Source organism: Myxocyprinus asiaticus, chromosome 20 (assembly GCF_019703515.2).
Source record: "Myxocyprinus asiaticus isolate MX2 ecotype Aquarium Trade chromosome 20, UBuf_Myxa_2, whole genome shotgun sequence".
In the NCBI taxonomy this organism is placed as follows: Eukaryota; Metazoa; Chordata; class Actinopteri; order Cypriniformes; family Catostomidae; genus Myxocyprinus; species Myxocyprinus asiaticus.
In genome coordinates, this window is record NC_059363.1 from 5,211,853 (window position 1) to 5,238,164 (window position 26,312).

At 36.3% G+C, this 26,312-nt stretch overlaps 1 protein-coding gene across 2 annotated transcripts in view; it reads left to right on the top strand.

Annotated features, from left to right (window-relative positions):
- LOC127411510 (neuronal PAS domain-containing protein 3-like) overlaps positions 1-26,312 on the top strand; it is a 400,645-nt gene that overhangs the window by 86,238 nt on the left and 288,095 nt on the right. For both annotated transcript variants that reach the window (XM_051647156.1, XM_051647155.1), the window contains exon 2: positions 11,028-11,126. In XM_051647156.1, coding sequence (XP_051503116.1) covers positions 11,028-11,126 — 99 coding nt within the window. The remainder of the gene's footprint in view (positions 1-11,027; positions 11,127-26,312) is intronic.

The following is a 26,312-nucleotide window of genomic DNA, read 5'->3' on the forward strand; positions in this document are numbered from 1 at the left end:
GTTGGTTTGTTGAAATTAGTTGATTCTGTGGCATTATTAAAGGGGTCATGAAATGCCATTTCTTTATATAATTGTATTATCTTTCTTGAGGTCCACTGATAATGTCAGTAAAGTTTTTTTGCACCAAAACTGTCATTGCTAAGAAATAAATGATCATTTTCCACCCTGTCTCTGGCGCTCTGTCTGAAACACTCGGTTTTGGCCTCAGTGTCTCCTTTAAACTTCAGTGTAAATGGCCACTGTTCTGATTGGCTAACATCGTGCAGCCCCTCAAAAACAGCCATATCTGAAACTCAATTGAAAGAGAATGGACAAGCTCCACAACATTATAAAACTAAATTTCAGGGTTTACACATAATGCACATCCAACACATTGCATCTGAATATACAGTATTAAACTGTTCAAATACCGTAAGCACAAAAGCACCATAAACTATCAAACAATCATGACATGTGAAATATTCATGAATGAAGCTGTTTACTCAGTTTTGCGGTCAAGTTCAAGTGTTTTTATCTGCCCCATTCTTCAATAACAGTTCCTTTGCAAAGCTTGAATCGTATTATGACTGGTTCACAAGCAGTCCACAGTGATTTAGCCACACACACAGAGTTCATGGCACGATGAACAAAATGCACACACATTGGTGCACTGAGGCACAGATCACCTGAAACGCATCCAAACGGTCAAAGATGTCCAGCTAGTGCTTGTTTACATACACAAACAATTAAAAATAGTGCAGATGGGCGCAAGAACAGCAAGACGCAGAGCAGCTCTGTATTTGAGTTGTAACATGACACTGTGTCTTTTGAAATTGGCGCGATAAACATGACAACAGTCAAAGACGTCTGTCTAATGCATGTTATATGCACAAAAAAAACAACAAAAAAAACACTTCAAAGTAGTCCAGATGGGTCCTCTTTGGTGTTCAGTGTTTAGCTGGTCACACTAGGCCTGTCTCTCTCATTCTCTGTTTATGATATGAACTGAACGCCAGTGGGCGGGGCCAAGGGTGTGATGACGCATGTTGTGGGGCACGTAAATACAACTGAGCAATGTCTTGTGACGTCACGAACACACCGTTTTCAAAACGAGACGTTTCAGAAAGGTGTGAACTGTAAAAGCTCTTTTTAGGCTGGGGAGGAAGTTTAAGTTCTGAAATTTACTGTATGTTTTTATAGTACATTTACCTCTTATGTGTCTAAATATGAAGGAAAATTTGATTTTCAATTTCATGACCCCTTTAAAGAATTGCTCTTTGTTTGTGAGCGACCCATCCTTCCTGACACATATATATTGACTCAACCAATGGTGTGAGTTTGGGGTTGGACTATATGTTTTTGTATGACCAATGGAAGACAGAGGGAGTTTTCTGGAATCTGTTTGAAAAGAGTGATTATTTTGGGAGTTTTGGAATGCAAAAGGTGATGTTAGGCAGAATGGTTTTCCCAGTTCACTTTGTTGCATCTTTTACAATGAAAGTGAATAGTGACTATGACTGTCATTCTGCTTAACATCTCCATTTGTGTTCCACAGAGGCAAGAAATTCATATAAGTTTGGATCGACATGAGGGTGAATAAATAATGACAGAATTTTCATTTTTGGGTGAACTATACCTTTAAGAGTAGGAACAATTGGAACAACGGTTTGTCTCTATTTCTAAGCGTGTGAGTACGCTCAACAGATATGACGGCACTCTTGTCCCTGTACCGCAGTGAATATCTCAGTTTGTGGTTTGATGTGGTGCAGCAGACTCTTCTTAATAATTTATTTTTGTAGCTGCGCTTGAACAGTTTCTATCACACACACACACACACACACACAGGTCAGGTCTCTAACCCTCACTACAACTGAAACACAACCACACAAAACTTTCTGTGTCATGTTTGTTAGTGTATTCTACAATCATGTACCAGCTGCAAACAGCCTACAGTTAAACCAATGAACTATATTACTTTGCAGGAGAACTGTTTTTGGTGATTATTAACATTTATAACTAGATTTTTACATTTTCTATAGAAAATGAGTACACAAAAATCTGATATATGGCAATATATGCAAAGCACATATTAAATATTTCTCATTTATTCATAAATGGTTTTCACTGAAATGAAAACGTCACATATTGTACTTGTACATGCATGCAACATAAATGTTAAAATAACACAAAAATTGAAATTTTTCCAATACTAGTGGAATTTGAACATGTACATACAGTAGGGTTCAACAGGGCTAAAGGCACCCCTTAAGGAAATTTTCCTTTTTTCTTTTTTTTTTTTTTTGATCACAAAATGTACCAAGGTCAAAATATAATTGATTATTGATAGAGCAACATCATTTGTGTGAAAATAAATAACAACGGAAAGTTGTTTCTATTAAAATTCAGTTTAAAAAAAAAAAAGGCAGTCTTTTACCTCACACTTGGGGAAAAAGGCCCCTAGGGGGGTTAAAGTGATATTGTGTAGATACCGGGGCAATAGTTATAGGGCACAATTTGTCAACTAATGCAAATCATTTTGAGACAGCAAGATACTTTTTTTGAGTAACAAATTAAAATAATGCTTACTCAAAATAACCACTTAAAAAAAGTCCACCATTTCATGTTAATTTCAAACACGTTTGGCTTTTTATTACATCTCAAGTATTCTATAAACAAACTAATCTCTATTATGATTGGATGAGTCAATGTGAGCCCACTTTGAACATTTTTCATAACAAATGTATTCACCCCACTCAAGATAAAACAACGTATTTAATAGGGGCCTTTTACCCCAAATACTGTCCTTTCACTTATTGGACAGTTATAATTCTTTTTATTTTTTTATTTATTTAATAACCTTAAACAAAACTGGAAAACTGGAACTAAAAAGAAATGTGTTCATTTTAGGGATTTTCATTAGCTACATAAATGTGCAATGTTTAAAAAAAAAAAGAAAAAAAAGATCAAATTGCCAAAAAAAATCAAATATTAGACATTACACGCAAAGTTCTCATGGAACAGGAAAATTTGCCAGTGCATACAGGTGTTTAGTGCTGTGGTAGTTTTTGTTGCTATTTAGTGTTTTGGGAGAAAATCAAATCAAAAGAGCCTTTTGCCCTGTTGAACCTTATATTTTAAAGGAATGTTCCGGGTTCAATACAAGTTAAGCTCAGTCAGCATTTGTGGCATAATGTTGATAACCACAAAAAAAAAAATTTCAACTCGTCCCTCCTTTTCTTTAAAAAAAGCAAACATCTGTGTTACAGTGAGGCACTTACAATGGAAATGAATGAGGCCAATTTTTGGAGGGTTTAAAGGCAGAAATGTGAAGCTTATCATTTTATAAAAGCACTTTAATTCTTCTGTTAACACTAATGTATTATTTGTGCTGTAAAATTGTTTAAATTGTAATTTTTACAGTCGTTTTAGGATTTTAGGTTTTGTTGACATTACATCGTCATGGCAACAAATATGTAAAATTGGCTATAACTTTACACACAAAAGGTTAGTAATTGATTTTATCACATTAAAATCATGTTAACACACATACTGTTTATGTCTTGTGGCTATACTTTAGAAAAAGTGAGTATTATAACAAAACAAAAGAATCGGCCCCCATTCACTTCCATTGAAAGTGCCTCACTGTAACCCAGATTTGGGTGTTTATTTATGGCCATATCATGGCAACGACATACCAAGTTTATTATCGTAAACTAAAAATGTTTTTTCCGTAAACTGAACATAATTGGAAAATCTGAAGCTAAACTAAAATACATTTTCATGGCTCTGAAAAAAACTAAACTAAAATAAAAATAATCGTTAAAAATATTTAGTTTTCCTTTTTGTTGCGGGAGGTTTTTAAACCTTTAAACCCACTATCACCTTAACATGAAGATGCCACTATGCGGCGATAGCACTAGCAGATGGCCTATTGCCCTTATTACAATAGCAAAGACAGAGCGGGCGGGAATCACTGCAGTACATCATGGAGAGAAGCAAAGCAGTTAGAAAACTAGGGGGACCAGAAGTTGGTCCCGGATTTACGAGGTGTGTCCCTGTGTCCCGTCATTTCTCTAAAAAATGTAATAATGTCCTTCAGTTGTTAGGCTCACTTCCTTGAAATTAAATATCCTCAATGTCCTTCTTTGTATCGTGTCTGGTATTGATTGCAGGGAAGGGAAGATATTTTATTGCATTGCATGATGATTTGACGATACTTTCATTCTAGTTATGCAGCAATCCGCTCAGAATCTATCTGGTTACCATGACAATGACTCACGTGCTTGGCACTCTCTGCTGCTCTCTGCCACCATCCAATGCAAATTAGAAATGCACAAGTGAAAATGCATGTTCAACAAGCTGAAAGAAGCCGATCTATTTCTTTGCAAAACATGTGAAATTGGAATTGAAATGTTTTGTTGTCACTGTAACAGTGTTAAATAAGAGACTGCAGGTCATATTCATACAGTTGAATTTTTTTTTTAAATAGTACAAGCACTTAAATGTGAAAATGTGGAAATGTATTTGAATTTTTAAGTTCCAATGTTGTAAATATTGCATAAAAATATGTAGCTGACAAGAAATTTCAAGCACTGACAAGTCATATCATTATTACACATGCAGAATGACTTCATATGGATAGAACAGGCTATATGGAAATTGTAAATTTTTCAAATATCTAAAATGTGGTTAAAATCGTATAAAACAATATATAATAAAATAAAAATAAAAACATTTCACATACTAAAAGATGTTATATTGAATTTAGCTACATATTTTAATACAATGTTTGCATTTATATATACAGTATATGTATACAGCTCTGGAAAAAATTAAGAGACCACTGCAAAATTATCAGTTTCTCTGGATTTACTATTTATAAGTATGTGTTTAAGTAAAATTATCATTTTTGTGTACTGACAACATTTCTCCCAAATTCCAAATAGAAATATTGTAATTTAACTGGTCAGAATAACAAAAAGATGCAGTGTTTTCAGACCTCCAATAATGCAAAGAAAACAAGTTCATATTCATTTTTAAACAACACAATACTAATGTTTTAACTTAGGAAGAGTTCAGAAATCAATATTTGGTGGAATAACCCTGATGTTTAATCACAGCTTTCATGCGTCTTGGCATGCTCTCTACCAGTCTTTCACATTGCTATTGGGTGACTTTATGCCACTCCTGGTGCAAAAATTCAAGCAGCTCGACTTGGTTTGTTGGCTTGTGGCCATCCATCTTCCTCTTGATCACATTCCAGAAGTTTTCAATGGGGTTCAGGTCTGGAGATTGGGCTGGCCAATGTGTGTCCATGACAGGGTCTTGATCTGGTGGTTCTCCATCCACACCTTGATTGACCTGGCTGTGTGGCATGGAGCATTGCCATGCTGGAAAAACCAATCCTCAGAATTGGGGAACATTTTCAGAGCAGAAGGAAGCAAGTTTTCTTCCAGGATAACCTTGTACGTGGCTTGATTCATGCATCCTTCACAAAGACGAATCTGCCCAATTCCAGCCTTGCTGAAGCACCAGATCATCACCGATCCTCCACCAAATTTCACAGTGGGTGCTTTCCAACCTGTATAACTTTCTTTCATCTGCTGGACACAAAAGGAGATGTCTTAAAGAATGTTGCTGTCACTGATGTCCATACAATGGCAGTTAATAGTGACTCATGTTAAAGCTTAAAAAAGCACCCAAAAGTGTCATAAAAGTTGTGACTAATGTGCCAAATTCTAAGTCTCGTGAAGGCATACGATCACGTTGTACTATGAACAGACTCTTCATTCACTCTCAAATAAAATAAAATCATTGATAAACTCCTCAAGTAACAAATATGGAAACAAGTCAATAATATCAAACCTTATTGGTTCTTGTGACTCTTGTGTCATAATGTTTGTTCATAAGACGTGCAAGAACTAATAAAGTGTGATGTTACTGACGTGTTGCCACATTTGAATTGGGCTCAGCATATGAGTAAAGTGAATAAATGATGACAGAATTTTCATTTTGGGTGAAATATTCTTTTGAGCCTGTTGATATATCTGTATTACATAATACTGCCCTTCAGTTTGAAAATCAATTGTATTTCCAGATACCGAGACATTTTTCTTTCTGTGTATTTTGTCTGTCAGTTTTATGTCCGTCGTGTCCAAGCAGACTAATCTGGTCCTTTTCTCTGTGATTGTTAAGTTAACTCTCTGGTCAGAGCCATTGGCCCCTGTGCACTAGATTTATTATCTCAGCGATGGTAGTTGGGTTGCGGTCAGCATGTGAGCGGGGTACTGGGGAGACTGTGGATGGGTTGTGCATTATTGTAATGGACTCTTGTATGGGAGAATTTACCTGTAAATGTCACTCACCCCACTCCTCAAGATGACATCGATAAAAGGCCCAGTAAATCACGCCGGGCGGCCCCTTCACCCAGTCCAGCAGTCAATACAGCAGCCCAATAAACATGTCAGAGAGTCATGGATCTCTGTGTGTTTTCAAACAAGCAGAAGTTCTATGAAGACAAGCTTCTCTATCTCTCACCATTGATGGGACTCATCTGTTTGGTCTAGGCTGCTTTCAAACTTGGTACATTGGCTTGATAGGTAGTTGACATATAACATTGATCTTATGAAAATGACATGACTGACGACATTTGAGTTTTAAATCACCAAAACCTACCTCCCTACCCTAAATCTTAAACCTTAAACCTAAACCTAACCGATAGTGTTATAAGAAGAAAATATGAGATGAAAAACACAATTACTGAAGCAACCATGTCCTTTTATGGTGCTTCTATAACACTTTCGGCTCAGGTGTCGACTTGCATGCTCTTCAGGACTCGTATCCCGCTCTTTTGCATCGCAAGTGCAATGCTCTATCAGTTGAGCTTAAGTACTTCTCAATTTGATTGTGTTTGAACAAGCTTGTGAATATAGTTGGCTATATAATGCAAACGTTAAAATGCATTGCAGTCCAAGTCATGCGCAATAGTAAAAGTGTTGAAAAAGTCAATGTCATAAGATAGCATTGTGGAGAACAGGGTGAAAAGTAAGTGTTTATGAACTGTTTTATTTGTGATTTGTGTGAAAGTGAATAAAAGTCGTTGTTGTTTTAATACCTTTAGTGTTCATTTTACCAGGAAACGATATGTTGCGATACGTACAACGAGCCACAAAAAGTCATTTTGCAAAAATGTAGGTATAGTAACGTGCTTCTATGAGACAAGGTAGTTTGTCAACTACCTCGGCTCAAACTTGAGTTCAGTTCAACCCTGGTCGCAGCAGGTCTCTTTTCACGTCATATTATTTGGTTCCAAACCACAGTAGTCTACGTTTTTTCCAGGAACGTGATCTCTACCGTGAACTGAATTCCAAAAACCGCTTGCACACCAAAAACCAAACCGATACGCTGATGGCACACAGATTCGTGTCTGCAACAACATTTGTAGTGTGAAATGCCCCTTACCGTGGTTGATTCTCAACATTTCCCATATAGGAAGTGTCTAGAGTTCTCTGTGTTTCATTTTTCTCCCATTTACACAGCTGAGGGAAAATAAAGTGTTATTTTGCGGGGCTATGACACATGTGCATAGTGTTCCTGTATTTGATTGACACGCTCTTCGTTTTGTGTGAATTGAGAGTCTCTGTGATCCGGCATGGGTCTGCTGTACCTCTGCACTGGCCTTCTATGTTTTTTCTTTGGTGAAACAGTGTTGTGAGCACTGTTGGAATACCATGGAAGAATAATAGAAGATGGAGATGGAAGAATATTCTTTCACCCAGCAACTTTGCCCTCCTTGCCCCTCCTTTTACTCTACTCACTTAATGGCCTCTCTTTTTTTTCTTTCTGCCAGCCCTTTGGTATATTCCACTCTATTCTAACATGATACCATCATGTTGGATTAAAATCCTCAGATACTATAGAAAACCAACAGAACAGAACTTCAAAACCAACTAGTTGATTAGTGATGTTGTCTACCAAGATACAAGTTAAGCTCAGTCAACAGCATTTGTGGAGTAATGTTGATTACCACAAAAAGAATTTAGACTTGTCCCTCGTTTATTAAAAAGCAGTTAATTACACACTTACAATGGAAGTGAATAGGACCAGTTCATAAACACTAAAATGCACACTGTTTCTAAGGTATAGCCACAAGATGTGAACATTATATGTGTTAACATGTTTTTAGTGTCATATAATCACTTAATAACCTGATCTGTGTAAAGTTATATCCATTACCAGGAATACAGAGTTTCGTTTTCACAACAACAAAATTGTAGATCGGGTTAATAAGCGATGTTGTCACATTAAAATCATGTTAACACATGTTTATGTCTTTTGGCTATACCTTTGATATTTTGGCCCCATTCACTTCTATTGTTAGTGCCTTACTGTAACAGTGATTTTTTGCTTTAAATAAATAAATAAAGGAGGGAGGAGTCTAAATTCTTTTTTTGTGAGAATCAACATTACACCACAAATGCTGTTGATTGATCTTATCTTGTATTGAACCTGGAACAATCCTTTAATAAGTTTCCGGCAGAGGTGATTTAAAGGGGTGAATTTAGTGTGCTGACATTAATTGTTAGACAGTTGGCATGGTAAAGCCCTATCTTAGATGTTACATCTCTTAATTTATTTTTAAAACACTAAACTACAAAGCTACAGCCATCAAAATGCAGCTTCTATACCAAATTCAACTCTTCCACAATACATTTTGGACCCATTTTATATTAGGTGTCTTTAACTACTTACATACAATGTACTTATTATGTACATGTACTTATTATGTGTTGTTGCATTGTACTTACATTTAAAGTACCTGCATTTAGTTACATCTTTAGTTACACTGTTAACCTTACCCCAAACCCTAAACCTATCCCTACCCCAACCCTTACCCTAAAACCTAACTCTACCCCCAAAACCTACCCCTAAACCTACCCGTACCTCAAGCTCATTAGCAGCAAACGTGAATTTTGTGAGAATGTTGAAGAACAGCATGTAGTTACACAATAAGTACATGTATTGTCAGTATTTTAATGTTAGTACATTGTAGTTAAAGACAGCTAATATAAAGTGGGACCTACATTATTGCTACATTTTTACTTAATTATGCAGAATCCATACATCTCTGTTCATTTGAAGACTATGATATTTTTGTCAAGAACTCTATTGAAATACTACACATTCTTGGATTTAGTCTGTTCAGTTTTTTACATGTTGTTCTGTGTACAAAAGCAGATGGGCCTTTTTTTCCCAATGTCTTGAGCCATGAACTCTGCATATTTAAAACAGTGTGTCAATAAATTTAAGTCACCCATTTTTATCATGTTTACATTGAAAAACAATTCTAAAACAGCACAAATGGACACAAAAGTGTCCTCTATGTGGACGTCCCCTAATTATGCAGGTTCCAGACTAACTAGTTGACTAGTGGTTCAGTTCAGACAACCCACCGACTTGTCAAAGTTTAAAAACATATCGTTTTGTACATCCTTAATATGATTTCCTGGACCAAACCAACAGGAGAACATATCCGGCAAACGTTCAGCTGTCCTCCAGCCAGCCAGACTGTAAGGGAGCCTCACAGGTCCTCCCTTACAATCTTACAAAATTTAGGACACTATGTGAAACAACAGTCAGGTTCAGCGGTGCTGTTTATACGTGCACCCGAAGCAGCCCTGCTTACAAACCTGACACATTTTCAATCATATCGGCGATTCCCTGGAAATCACGGAAAGGCCACGTCGGAGCATTTTATAGAGTACAATGCACCAGATGGGGATTAGTTTTCCCAACATGTGCGGAAAAGGGTATTTTTTAAGGAGAATGCGTGGTGTAGGGGTAATATAGTCGGCTTTGAAAAATGGACCAAATCTTCCTCTGCTGTCTGCAATATATATTGCCTTTTACGGCCATGAAACAAAATCAAAATGGGCCTACATTGGGCCGTGGAGACATAGTGCTTTATTTGTGTGTGTGTGTGTTGGCGCGTTGCATGTGTAGGTTGTTTTCATTCAGTGGTGGTAGAATGGCATCACTCTCCATACCTCCTGGAAATTTATTGTGCTAAATGAATTGTAGCCTGTAGAAGTTTGTAAATTGCAAGGCATCAATCTAGCGGAGATAGAGAGAGGAACACTGCTATGCTCACACCTGTCTGATATCAGTCCTTTGCTGTTAAAAACTCACTTTTCAATTCCTCCCCATTTATCCTCCAGCAACCTCCGGTGTTTAACAGCGTTCATGAAGAGCCCTTAACGAATAAAAGCTCTTTAGCATTCAAGTGCCATAGATGAATGTGTGAACGAGGGTGTTTACGCCGAGCAATTAGGACGGCACCCACTATCTTTAGCGCATCACGGTGGAGACAAGCCTGGAATCAATACCTCAGAAAATTTGTTCTCTTTTGAAAAATAAATAAATACAACATTCTTAAAATCGGTCAATAAACATTCAACATTAAATCCAGGGATTTGCAACGATTACATTTGAGAGATGTACAACATGTAATGCAACAGTCGGAATGAATCCTAAATGTTTTGTGTGTACTGTAAGCACAAATAACAATTTAATTTATTTATTTTTTATCGAAAAGTGAATAAAATGCCCAAGAATCTTGTCTTTCCAATTTAAACTTGTCATAAGAATTGCATTATATTTCTCATACTGGTTTCTAACCTCATAAAATATCAAACAAAAATTCACTGATGTCTTATTAATTTTATAAATTAATATTTTATCGGCTCATACACTTTTATTGGCTTTTGAGAATTCCAGAATTTTCCATGTAGGCTCATTTCCAACTGCTTTTATTCCATCATTCAACTCTTGTAGCATTACATCAGGTCTGTGCCATTAGTTCATTTCACCAGTTTAATGTGTTAGTTGTTTTATTTATTTAATCAAGTGTCACTGGAACATCCCAATCCATATATTGCTTTATGATATTATCAATTGTACTGGATTTTCATCATAGTTGTACACATAATTGTTGCTAGTGTGTAGTTACGCATTACGGCCGTTAAGAGCTTTTCCACGTTTTTCCACAGCGAGCCATACTGGGAGAGATCTGCTAATGCCAGCTCCTGTTCTGCCACTAGGCCCAAGACACTCCACCTTGGAGGGCAACAACATACCTCATCGCCATGGTAATCCATCCCTTCTCCCATGTCCCAGTAGATATCACATGAGATGCATTGATATTAATTATAGCATATTTCATAATACATATACTGTAGTTCCTAAACATCTCAAATTATATAGTTTCTGTATTTTATATGTAGTCCTTCATCATAAATGCATAAGAGGTTCATTTGTGCAGAATCAATTAGATATATATAATTACCATGTCATTGTCCACTCCACTGACAGTGATGAGATATCACTCTGAAATATGTTGAAGGTAAAACTCTATAAGACTTCCAAGCTTTTCTATGAGTTTTGCAAAATATTACATTTCTTTAGCCTGCATTTCACCAGTTTTAATAACACTGTCCTTGCTCTCCCTTACAGAACTTTTACCATGATAACTGTAGTTTCTGCCAGATTATCATTGTTATCAAGTTACTGTGGTAGCATGTGCTGTGTTCATATCAAATGGAGAACATTTGGTAATATTTAAAAAAAGTTTCAGACTAAAAAACAGAAAACTCTGAATTTTATGAATGCTCCAACTTCCCTCACTTGTCCATTGTCTTGCAAAAACAATCAAAATAGCAGTAGCTTAAACACTTTTTTAAAACTTTTTTAATTTTTATTATTTTATTTTAACATAGCAAGTATTGATTGGCTATAATTAATTACTTTCTTTGTAAATATACTGTACGTAGTAATACACAGTGTTGGGGAAGCTACTTTGAAACTGTAGTTTCCCTAGCTACAAGCTACTCATAACTATAAGTTAAACTACAAGTCAAGCTATTAAAAAAAAAAGTACAAACTACAAGCTACTAACAAAAAGTAGCTAAAAGTAACAAAAAGTATACTGTATATACAATATATATATATATATATACACTACCGATCAAAAGTTTTGAAACACTTTATTATAATTTTTTTTTTTTTTTTTTTTTACATTTTAGAATAATAGTAAAGTCATCAAAACTATGGAATAACATAAATGGAACTATGGGAATTATGTTGTGACTAAACAAAATCCAAAATAAATCAAAACTGTGTTATATTTTAGCATCTTCAAAGTAGTCACCCTTTGTCTAGAATTTGCAGACATGTACTCTTGACATTTTCTCAACCAACTTCTTGAGGTATCACCCTGGGATGCTTTTTAAACAGTATTGAAGGAGTTCCCATTTATGTTGGGCACTTATTGGCTGCTTTTCTTTATTATTTGTATTATTTTATTATAAGTCATCAATTTCAAAAAAAAAATTTTAAATTAAATTTTAGTTTTATAATGAAATAAATTAATATGGTGGCACAATTATATCCTTGTCTACAAAACTAATTTAAAAACATTTAAGCATACGCCTTGAGATCAAAAGATTTTTAAGATCACGAGAAACATTTCAGGCAAGTGTTTCAAAATATGTGTACATACCTATATATAGTTGAAGTCAGAAGTTTACATACACATTAGGTTTTAGTCATTAAAACTCATTTTTTAACCACTCCACAGATTTAATATTAGCAAACTATAGTTTTAGCAAGTCATTTAGGACATCTACTTTGTGCATGACACGAGTAATTTTTCCAACAATTGTTTACAGACAGATTGTTTCACTTTTAATTGACTTGATTAAAAATTTTGATTGAAAATCAAAAGAAATAAGCCAAGACCTCAGAAAAAAAATTGTGGACCTCAACAATTCTGGTTTATTATTGGGAGCCATTTCCAAACACCTGAAGGTACCACGTTCATCTGTACAAACAATAGTACGCAAGTATAAACACCATGGGACCACACAGTCATCATACCGCTCAGGAAGGAGATGCATTCTGTCTCCTAGAGATGCACATAGTTTGGTGCGAAAAGTGCAAATCAATCTCAGAACAACAGCAAAGGACGTTGTGAAGATGCTGGAGGAAACAGGTAGACAAGTATCTATATCCACAGCAAAACGAGCCCTATATCGACATAACCTGAAAGGCTGCTCTGCAAAGAAGAAGCCACTGCTCCAAAACCACCATAAAAAAGCCAGACTACAGTTTTCAAGTGCACATGGGGACAAAGATCTTACTTTTTGAAGAAATATCCTCTGGTCTGATGAAACAAAAATGTAACTGTTTGGCCATAATGACCATCGTTATGTTTGGAGAAAAAAGGGTGAGGCTTGCAAGCCGAAGAACACCATCCCGACCGTGAAGCATGGGGGTGGCAGCATCATGTTGTGGGGGTGCTTTGCTGCAGGAGGGACTGGTGCACTTCACAAAATAGATGGCATCATGAGGAAGGAAAATCATGTGGATATATTGAAGCAAAATCTCAAGACATCAGCCAGGAAGTTGAAGCTTGGTCACAAATGGGCCTTCCAAATGGACAATGACCCCAAGCATACCTCCAAAGTTGTGGCAAAATGGCTTAAGGACAACAAAGTCAAGGTATTGGAGTGGCCATCACAAAGCCCTGATCTCAGTCCGATAGAAAATGTGTGGGCAGAACTGAAAAAGCATGTGTGAGCAAGGAGGCCTACAAACCTGACTCAGTTACATCAGTTCTGTCTGGAGGAATGGGCCAAAATTCCAGCAACTTATTGTGAGAAGCTTGTGGAAGGCTACCCAAAATATTTTACCCAAGTTAAACAATTTAAAGGCAATGCTACCAAATACTAACAAAGTGTATGTAAACTTCTGACTCACTGGGAATGTGATGAAAGAAATAAAAGCTGAAAGAAATAATTCTCCCTACTATTATTCTGACATTTCAGATTCTTAAAATAAAGTAGTGATCCTAACTGACCTAAGACGGGGGAAAGTTTTCTACTATTAAATGTCAGGACTTGTGAAAAACTGAGTTTAAACTAGTTAATATACACTAATAAACTAGAAAACATGCTATTTCATAAAACTCTATCGAAATAGTGATAAAAATAAGTAATAACTAAATATTTCATAAAAAAAGAAAAAAAAAGAAGGCAAAGCCACTTTAAGGGTGTGTGGGGCTCAAGTGAATCAGTGAATCATTAATGTGATCTAGTTCATTTACAAGAACAGTCCAAAAGAACCGGCGCACTAAAATTAATCGGATTTCCCAATGCTAAATATAATGGAATCGTTTATTTTAACCAATTAATTTACAAGAACTGTCTGAAAGAACCGATTCACTTCAATGATTCAATGACTTTCCAGCGCTACATGAAAGAGAGAGAGGACGGTTTACAGTAGTTGAGCGCTTGTGAGTGTTTGATTGATTACTCCCTCGGCTCTGTTGTCACATTTGCAATAACAAGTGACAAATATAGCGTTTTTGTGACGTAACAGCTCTACTTGCCGGAAAATGGAGCTTGGTACTGGAAAAATGTCACTTTTGTAAAAATACTGTAGCTGAACTACTGTCACGCTAATAAAAAATGTAGTTAAGTTTGTAGCGTTGTTACTTTTAGTTGCCTACTTCCCAACACTGGTAATAAAGCATTTTGCTGTCATTATGAAAAACCATTGAATCCATTTCGGTGATATGAGAGCTTCTATAGAACAAATAATTTCTCAGTCCGAGGACATCACAGAGTAGAAACTAGAGTTTCATAATTAACATATTTCATGTTAATTTCCGACAATGTGAACGCAGCTTTGGTATTAGCCTCTACTCTCACCTTAAAAGAAATGAACCACAATTATTCCAAGAGCTCGCTTATTAATTTGGATTATTTTGCAGTAGTAACAATAACTCTTGTAACTATGCTATTTTGGCGGAAACAGTGATTTTTTTGCGAACTCCTAGCCTTCAATTATCCACAACAGAGATTTACTGCATGGATGTTTGTTTGTTTGTTTATTTTTTCTATTGTTAGAAAGAAACAATTACGAAAGAGTTCTGAGGTAGAGCAACATCTTTGTGTTTTTTTAAATACTGCAAAACAACACGAGTGAGTATTTACCCTCACATTTCACAAGCACATACTTAATTGTTTTTTTTGTATTTAAGTATTATTGCTTCTGAGCAACAGCAGCTCAAATCAATTATGCCATGGAAACAGAAATCCAATATGTTATAGGCTTAGTAAGGCAAGCCATATAGCTTATAGCTCTGATAAACTATGCCCCTCTCTTGAAGTGGCCTTTTATTGTGTCAGAAGCCCCTTGCTAGTTTCAAACCTGTGAAGATAAAACAAGGCATCGTGGGAAGTGGAGTTTCACTTATTCCTCTGAGACCACAACAGGCGCAAAGTTTTCTGAGATATGCGGAGCGCTATGAACGAAGTGTGTTTGAGAAAGTCTTTGTAGCAAACGCAATTGAGAAATATGCCGTGCTGATTATGTGCGGGTGCTGCTTGATGGATTGGTAAGAAACGGAGGCACAGGGGCGCTGGGATTACTGTCACACTGACTAAAGAGGATTTATTTATCACATTCACAAAAAGCCCATCTAATAGCTCATCATGGGGTGTATTTAGAACTATTAGTACAACCACCCTTGGCTTCTGATACACGACCTGCCAGTACGCATAACTCGAGACCTGCCTTCCCTGTCATCAATGCTTTCTTTCTCTATTTATGTCTCTCTCTTTGCATACAAACACACATGGGTGCATGAGCTTTCTGTTCACGCTTTGATGAGTTAGGTATGGCGTAAAGCCACTAAATAGACTTTCACCTTTTTATTCCTCTTTGAAAGCATTCCAGCGAACAAAAGCACAATGCCAACACCATCACCACGTCAATAGACTGGCATCCGATGCCCTCACTGTCCATTAAAGAGGAGCATGCTTAAAAAGCCTGGGAGTTATTTAAATAGGCCATATTTCACACTTTTGTTGCATTTTTTATTTTTTTGTATCTCTCATCATTCACTCACCCTCATGCCATCCCAGATGTGTATGACTTTGTTTCTTCAGCAGAAATTCTTCTTCTTTTAGAAGAATATCTCAGCTCTGTAGGTCCTCCCAATGCAAGTGAACAGTAATCAGACATTTGTAGCTCCAAAAATCACAGAAAGGAAACATAGAAGTAATCCATGAGACTCCAGTGTTTAAGTCCATATCTTTACTCTAAATCTCGACTTTAACTTTCACTTTCTGGTGTGAAAGTGAAAGTGGAGATATAGAGTAAAAAAAATGACTTACATTTTGAAATTTAGTGAGGTTTATGCCTTAAACAGAAAAAAAAAAAAAAAAAAGCAGCTGCTGGAAACACTGATACCAACTATTTAATAATTACAATAATTAACTCATCACACTTATGTACATACAGTATGTTTTCCCTTAAGAAAGTTAATTAGCTCCTCACTTTTTGAACATACTCAAAATAAATAATTTTAGTTAAACCTGTCTCACTTTATACGTCTATTTATTTAAGTCTAATTTTAATTAGGTACTTTAGCTTTAAGTGATACTGTAAAACAGGTGCAGTGGCTGTCTGGTTTGGTCACTGTGAGGTGTGCTTATGTATCTCATGCTGATGAATTCCAGCAGGGTTATTTAGTTTAAGTGCTGTTTGATCCGGGAACGCCGGGCAGACTGAAATTGAGATAAATGGCTGTGTGGAGAGGGATGGCCACCTCTCTTTCCAGTGTGGGGACGGTATGGGCCGCAGCGGGGCCAAGGGTCTACCGCACACCTGTCTCTCCTCGTTATGGAGTCCGGCGCTCACAGACACACCAGCTCTGCTCTATCAAGGCTTATTGGGACCTTTGGCCCCATAAACAGCAAGACATGCACAGCAATTGAGTCATGCACATCTTTTAGATGTACATACATATTATGTACATACACACACACTCACACACGTTATATATTTTATCTGTTCTGCATTCTCCTCAACAACCTGATTGCAGAAGAATAGGATATAATTCAAGTAAACAGTTGGAACAGCACTGTGGAATAGTTCTGGTTAAATGTCGGATAGTAACAGGGAGCCATAGTGTTGCACTAATATTGTAAAAATGTCAAAGATTTAGATGAATGCAGCCTGATCTCATGAAAATAACATGACTGTGTTGACATTTTTTTGCAAAATTATATTACATGGTTCATCACACATATTGCAGCAGTTCAGAGGAAGCGTCCACTGTGTGGCACTAAAAGCAAGTTAAATGTTCTCCAGAACAGGTTTTTAAGGTTAATGCTCTATCTAGTGTCATAAAAAGCAAATGTAACATGAAAAACACGATTGTTGAAACAACCACGTCATTTTGTGGTGCTTCTATGACACCTTCAGCTCACGTGTCGACTTGCGAGCTCTTCAGGACTCGTACACCGGTCCTTTGCATTGCAAGTGCAATGCTCTATCCATTGAGCTACTTGCGCAACTTGATCACACTTGAACAAGCTTGTAAATGTAATTGATTGATTATCGCAATCTTCATTTGAATGATCTCGAGTCAATGAGAGTAAATCACTCGCATTTGCAACTGGCTGGTAAATGTTTAGATTTCAATTACCAGTAATTGTGTAGTATAGTGGTGGAGTATTCAGCAGCGAGATTCTTTCACTGAGTGTTGAGAGTAAAAGTTGTTCCATGTAATCTGTGTCCAAAGACGAGATCCATGCGACCCATTTGTCAATGAATAATTTCACTTTTAATACCCTTTCTGTTCTATACAGTCAGTTGTTGGTCAAAAACTAACAAAAAAGAAACATTTAATACTAATTTGTAATCTCTCATTAACATGCACTCTATACAGAAATGCTGGTTTTCTTAAAGAGACAGTACTGGTTTTTGACACCTATTCAACAAATCAATGTAAATACTTGTAAATAGTACAAATTATGCAATTAAACAATAAACATGTAACTGAATATAATAAATGTAACATAATATCATATTTATTGACTGAACACATGGATTTGTTCATATTAAATGACCAAAATGATGAAAAACTAATAAAATATCATTAGTAAAATTAATACTTTCATAATGTACCTAATCAGAAGGTCTCATATAATTTACAACATTAGCTGGGAGAGATTGCATTTCATATGTAAGCAAAAGGGACATTAAGCTGTCTTTAATAGTCAAGATATGCAGCTTTTCAATGGCTTGCTGTTGATAGAGAATTTACTAATAAGTGAGCTAAAGCAGGCTGTTTATCAAAAATGTTGCATCAAATGTGTGACAGTTTCAATTTGATGGCCAAATCATAGTCTGATAAAGCTAAAGTTATTTACCAAATGACATATGATGGATGAAGTAGGTCAAGCTACACTGCTGACGTTCAATGTGCATCATCCTTTGTCTGTAAACAAGAAATTGGTTTGTTGTATTATATTTGTGTCATCAACATTTCAAAACAAGCATAACTAAACAGAAGTGTATGTAGCGATTCTAGGCATAACTAGATTTACGAATGTTCAGAAGAAAATGTGGGCGGTGCTTGACTGCTCAAAAGTCTTTGCCATGATGCAGGCGTGTGTGAGTGGTTGCCAGGTGTTCCAAGTGCTTTTACATACATTGTTATGTGGTTGCTAGATGGTGTTCTGGGTGGATGCTGACAAGGGCTTAGTCAAAAGTGGCCACTTCCAAGACTTTAGTCCCTAGTTTCTGACACTAAACCAGCTGAACACTAGCTAGACCAGGCAGAGAGACCAAATAAACCAGCCTAAACCAGCAAAGTAACTGGTTTAAGCAGGCTTTTTTTCAGCAGAGTAGTGAATCTTCCCTTACCAAACACCAGTGCCAGTTTTTTAATGGTACAACTTCCTGTTTTCTAAATTTCCCCTGGTTTTACTGTAAATCTGAGGTTTATATATAAAAAGTAAGTTATTCCTCTGTTGTTTTAAAGCCTGGACTCAATCCTGACCAGCGGCGGGACCATTGTGTTTGTCATGGGGATAAATGAAGCTGTCCATTAGAGAAAGAGAGCGTGAGAGAGAGAGAGTGTGTCCCGTAAACCGCTGGTTAATATAATGTGTGGCAGGTGGCCTGCTTTGCCTGAGGTAGATCTGTTGGGCATGACAGCTCAGGAAAAGGCACAAATCCTCCTGCTTCTCTCTTATCTGCAGCCACATTTAGTTGCCATGGGGATTTTATTTATGCAGCTGGAAACTTCCATACTTCAGGTGAGATGCAAACATTTCAGCTGCTGCCTCTCTGTCGGCCGCAGCTCAGGCTCAGAGCATGCAGCGTACCACTTTTAATGCCTAAATACATGACATAGGGATGCCTGTACCTGCCGTAGAGGTGTGAAGACCTGTCTGTCGTTACCTGGGGAATGTAAAAGTATCTGTTTATTCCATCTAAAAGTGGATTTAACATTGTCAGTTAAAGTATTTCTGTGATGATGCTGTCCAGAGAGATTTAAGCGGCATTTTTTTATAGTAAAAAGATACCACAATGCCTGAAAACAAGATATTGAAGATCACATGAAATCAAATTTGATATTACTTACATTTCTTAGTAAATGTTCCTTGTTTTGTTGAGCATGGTCAATCAGTGCATGTCATTTTATATATATATATATATATATATATATATATATATATATATATATATATATATATATATATATATATAATATTAAAATGTAATAAATTCTCTGCCTTTGAAACTTTTTTTTTTCTGCTGACATAGCATAGGCTGTGTGGATATAGAGCATAACAAACTATACATGCATGCAAACTATACATACATTTGTTTCGTTTCTGAAGAAAACGTGAGGGGTTTTGGGGTGATTCTCACAAAACCTGTCAAGGAAATGTCCTGGTCCTATTTGACTTAATAAATAAATGGGAAACTATATTCTGCACATAACGAATGATCCCTATATTAGTGCAATTATATTTTTCCTTGTATCTCACACTGTGAACCCTATAGTGTTTACAAACATTGAGACTCAAATTTTATATAGACAGAATATGCCGTGTGAGAGCGTTGTCGTTCTGCTGTTACTCGCATTGAGACCTTTGTGAGTACTTTACAGGCTGCTTTATATCCATCCCTGCTGATTATACTGGACTCCACTTACTTAACCCCTGTCCAAGAGACAGCGCTAGAATTAGCCAAATGGACACGGCACAGTAACAGCGCGGTGCTAACAGCGCACTCCTGTTCTGTCCTAATGTGCTAATAGAGCTGAATATGGATGACATTAGCTGGGAATGTCAGCAACATTAAGACAGCTTTTTAAGCACATTTGCATTGATTTTGTCATGACTGTATTTATTGCATTAGCTAGCTGCGTTAGCGTTCAGTTCACCCTTTCAGTGAAGTTTGGGGTCTTTTGCTTTTCTATTAAGGTAAATTTTTGCTTCTTTTATTGGTGTATATATTTTAAGAGATGAAATGATGGGTATAATAGAGAGGAACAAGAAACACGTTACTATACCTACTATAAATATTTAAAAATAAATCATTTTTACGTGGCTCGTAGTCGTATTACTGCAGTTGCCTGGTGAAATAAACACTAGAGGCACTACAACAACAATGACTTTCATCCACTTTCACATAAATCACAAGTAAAACGGTAGATTATCAGTTCATTAACACTTACTTTTTGCCCTGTTCCTCACACAATGCTATCTTATGACATTTAAACACTTTTACTGTAGCTCGTGACTTGTAAAGCGATACGTTTTAACATAACAATAGCCTACATATTATATAACCAAATACATTTACAAGCTTGTTCACGTGCAGTCAGATTGCACTGTAGCTCAACTGATAAAATGTTAAACTTGCATTGCAAAGGACTGGGGAATGAGTCCTGAAGAGCACGCAAGTCGACATGCGAGCTAGAAGTGTCATAGAAACACCACAAAATGACATGGTTGCTTCTGCAATTGTGTTTTTCATGTCACATTTGCTTTTTATGACACTATCGCTAAGGTTTAGGTTTAAGGTTTACGGTAGGGAGGTACGTTTTGTTGATATAAAACTTTATAGAGCGTTAACCTTCGTTTTAGCTGGTCTCTCGCTTTCAATGCCACTCAGTGGACATTTCACCTCGGAACTGTGGCGATACGTGCAAGGGGCCACGTAATATCATTTTGCAAATATGTCACCACGGTCACGTAATTTTCATTAGATTAGTCTCAGTTGATGCTTAAAAAGGTGAAAAAAATCCCACAGACATACAGCATGTTCAAGGAGGACCTGATCCATATTTAGGGACAAAAGACTTGGGGGGCTAGGGCATAGCCAGGAAATTTCTTTTGGGTGGGCCTCAATAAAAATGGATGGGCCAAATTTTCACCTCAATTTTTTTTCACCAAATTATCTTTAACAATAGAAAGGCAGCGTATTGAAACAGTTCTTTCACACTTTCAGAAATCAGCTATTTTATAAATATATTAATTTGAATTCAAAGAATATTCTCTAATATTTTGGGTGGGCCTGGGTCTAATTCAGGTGGGCCCAAGCCCACCCTTGATTACGCCACTGCTTGGAGGTGGGATCTTTTGACTTGGGCAAGTAAGCAACTGTAAGGCAACGACCCAGTAACGCCCTAGCAACCACACAGAACACCCTAGCAAGAAGATGTTGGGGCAGGTGGTGTTGAAATAATGCACACTTTGTGGAGTGATATGTTTTGAACATTGTTTGAGCAGTATATATAACTTTGTTGTTCGTTTTTCTTTTTGATGTTTTTCTTTTTTTTTCACGGTCTGATCTACTTTTTTTAACCAAATTACCAAGATATGAATTCTACTTTTTATTTATTTATTTATTTGTGCAGGTGCGCAGCATTCGATTATTTAGCTGCTTTCTTTTCACTTTTTCATCTACCTGTTTCTTTGTCTGTGTGCATGTGTAAATAATACATGTTATAGATTTCCCGCAGTGGAGGACTGGAGAGGAGTGTAGGGGAGGTGCAGAAGGTGTTGCTTGCTTTCTTTAGGTGTATTTGAACAGCAGAAAAACTTTGACCCTGTCTGCACCCTGTCTACCTGGCTCTCTGCTAGCTCCTTGGGATCCCAATGACAGCTTTTTGAAGTGCAGGTTGCCCGCTTATGCAGATTTCGTGCAGAAAAGAAGGAAAGTGGTTTGATCCCTGCTCTACTCACGTGGGCGGCACTTGTCTCACGGCCTCAATATTGTCTAGTGACACGTAGAACAGAACCTTTGTGTTCCACAGAAGAAATAAGATCATATGGGTGTGGAATAACATGAGAGTGAGTAAATGATTCCAGAATTTTAATTTTCGAGTGACCTATTCCTTTAAAGTGGAAACCCTGTGTGAGATTTCTAAAGTTTGAAAATGCACTCATTGCTTATGTTAGATTTATAAGCCATTTGCACTGTTTTTATTTCTTAAATTCTGCATATCAGAGCATAACATTTCACAGAGAGAAATGTTGGTGACAGGATTGTAAATTTAGCATTTAGTGCTAAGCATACATGACAAATGGACACACAACAAACTGCAAGTTTCAATCTCTCACAAACGTACTTCAAAACAAGTCTATTAATCGTATTTTTCTGATCTTATGTTGATTCTCTTTGGAGAATAATGCAAAAAATATATATATTATTAAAAGGTAGCCCTTAGCATTGTAGGCTATCGCACGCTTAGCATTTTCTTAACAAACACTCCCAAGATAGCTTGAAGAACCCGATTTATTGTCATAATCATATATTTATTAGCTTCATGTTCCACTAAACTAACTTAAACTCCACGCCTGGTTGTCTTGAGAAACACTGGCATCAAAAATTAATTTCTCTCCATCCAACACAGGCCCTGAGAACTTTTAATTTAATGTTTTATTTTTCTTTCGTCAGAAAAATTAACATCAAAGTCAAATTAAGCTCATCCAGGTCCATGTAATCTGTAAGTTAGGAGCCTGGAGCAACAACACTCTTTGAGTATGGCGTTGCAGCCGTCTTTAGATGTGGACGGCAGTAATTACCCAGCTGTTGCAGAGCTGTGATTGACATGTGTATTTGGCACAGACTATGTGCACTATTCATGAGCCGAATACCAGCTATAATTAATTGATTCATATGCCTCAAAGCTTTTTCTAAAATATTAACAAGATAAGATTAAAAAGGCATGGAATCGTCAGAGCAGGGCGGTTCTGACCGCGGCATTGGTTGTGAGTATATTACCTGGAGGAACGCTCCGATTGTCTGCTTCACATGTTGTTTTGCTTGATAAAGTGACTCCTGCTATAGCACAGAAACTTACCTGCGGATGGAAATGAAATGCATTTTTAGGCATACAAAGTAAAGTTGTAGACATTTATGTATTGTGCCTATGCCTGTGTTTTTATGTTTGGATGTCTCTGTATGTACATAGGAAAGACTGGGGCTAGTTATAGTGGGGCATATTGTCACATGATATGGGACAAGTTGTAATGAAGGAATTTGCCATTAAATCAGTGGCATAGATTTCATGTGAACATTAAGGCTTGACGGAGAAACAGTCAAACGAAATCTTCGCCTTTAAATCTACACCTGCATTAAACAGTTTATTACAAGCATTTCAGCAAAAAAATTTAAAAAGGAAAAGAATTATAAAGTGCAAAACATTCATTAAAAAACAAAAATGCAAAAGGTAATGTACAAATATATCACAACTTGTTTTGCCCAATAAATATTGTAATTAATAAGTTACTGGCAACACATGACTGCCTGCCCCAATACAAATGTGACAACATATTTTTTTCCTAAGAACACATTAAAACTTTTCGATAAAAATCTACATCATAATAGACTATATCATCTAAAGTATATCATAATACTTTGCCTTAATGTAATCCACTGTGCTTTGATTATGTTCACTTGTTTACACAAGATCTAAAACAAAAATACTGCATGAATAGTGAAAAATTTACCTTGGAGGGTAGAATTCACAAAAATATTTACATTTAGTTAGTTAATTTAGTCAAAACAGACTTATGCACTTATCAACCAGACGCTTTCTCTAGTTTGTAAACACCCTGAAACAATATTTCATTTGAAATAATGTAGAGCAGGCCTTGATTTCATTGGTTTGTGAAAAGCAGACTATGACATTATTTGTAACACTTTATTTGATGGTCCCAAATATATATTTAACTGAATATAAGTGACTTATCAACTGCCTTGCTATAGCTAGTAAACAGTGTTTCAACAAACATTCAGTAGACTTTCAATAGCCTGTATAACAGCAATAAAATAACAGCTTATTGACTGACTTGCTATAGCTAGTAAACAGTGTTTCAACAAACATTCATTAGACTTTCAATATCCTGTATAACAGCAGCAAAATAACAGCTTATTGACTGACTTGCTATAGCTAGTAAACAGTATTTCAACAAACATTCAGTAGACTTTCAATAGCCTGTATAACAGCAATAAAATAACAGCTTATTGACTGACTTGCTATAGCTAGTAAACAGTGTTTCAACAAACATTCATTAGACTTTCAATATCCTGTATAACAGCAGCAAAATAACAGCTTATTGACTGACTTGCTATAGCTAGTAAACAGTGTTTCAACAAACATTCAGTAGACATTCAGTAGCCTGTATAACAGCAGCAAAATAACAGCTTATGGACTGACTTGCTATAGCTAGTAAACAGTGTTTCAACAAACATTCAGTAGACATTCAGTAGCCTGTATAACAGCAGCAAAATAACAGCTTATCGACTGACTTGCTATAGCTAGTAAACAGTATTTCAACAAACATTCAGTAGACATTCAGTAGCCTGTATAACAGCAGCAAAATAACAGCTTATCGACTGACTTGCTATAGCTAGTAAACAGTATTTCAACAAACATTCAGTAGACATTCAGTAGCCTGTATAACAGCAGCAAAGTAACAGCTTATGGACTGACTTGCTATAGCTAGTAAACAGTGTTTCAACAAACATTCAGTAGACATTCAGTAGCCTGTATAACAGCAGCAAAGTAACAGCTTATCGACTGACTTGCTATAGCTAGTAAACAGTATTTCAACAAACATTCAGTAGACATTCAGTAGCCTGTATAACAGCAGCAAAATAACAGCTTATCGACTGACTTGCTATAGCTAGTAAACAGTGTTTCAACAAACATTCAGTAGACATTAAGTAGCCTGTATAACAGCAGCAAAATAACAGCTTATGGACTGACTTGCTATAGCTAGTAAACAGTGTTTCAACAAACATTCAGTAGACATTCAGTAGCCTGTATAACAGCAGCAAAGTAACAGCTTATCGACTGACTTGCTATAGCTAGTAAACAGTATTTCAACAAACATTCAGTAGACATTCAGTAGCCTGTATAACAGCAGCAAAATAACAGCTTATCGACTGACTTGCTATAGCTAGTAAACAGTGTTTCAACAAACATTCAGTAGACATTAAGTAGCCTGTATAACAGCAGCAAAATAACAGCTTATCGACTGACTTGCTATAGCTAGTAAACAGTATTTCAACAAACATTCAGTAGACATTCAGTAGCCTGTATAACAGCAGCAAAATAACAGCTTATCGACTGACTTGTTATAGCTAGTAAACAGTGTTTCAACAAACATTCAGTAGACATTCAGTAGCCTGTATAACAGCAGCAAAATAACAGCTTATGGACTGACTTGCTATAGCTAGTAAACAGTGTTTCAACAAAATTCAATAGATTTTCAGTAGCCTGTATATAGATCTTTATTAATTACCTTTTAATGAACTGATGTTCTCAACAATAATGTAAGTAGGTTAATAGAGATCTATATACAGGCTACTGAAAGTCTACTGAATGTTTGTTGAAACACTGTTTACTAGCTATAGCAAGGCAGTTGATAAAGGTAAGTAGGTCATTAATAGAGATCTATATACAGGCTACTGAATGTCTACTGAATGTTTGTTGAAACACTGTTTACTAGCTATAGCAAGCCAGTTGATAAGTCACTTATAGTCAGTTAAATATCTATTTGGGACCATCAAAATAAAGTGTTACCATTTGTTCATATTTGTTTTTCCCGCCCACATGGCCTTGATTACATCAGCAGATAAGAAAAGTCATTTCAGAGGCTGAGAAAGTTATTACATATTAAAGCAACATTTTGGAAGCAAACTGTTTCTGTATTCTTTACAATAACATGTATGCACAATACAACCAGGAACATTTATTAAAAAGTAAACCGGATCAATTTTGCTTCCATATTGTATTTAATATTTGCGCATTCCACAGATCATTTACACTACCATCTTCTCTTTGTCACAATATTTCAATGGGTCAACATTATGCAACATAAATCCATTCAGCTATTACTTATTACAGACTGTTCTTCAAATGTCTGTGAATTAACCCTTAGATTGCACTC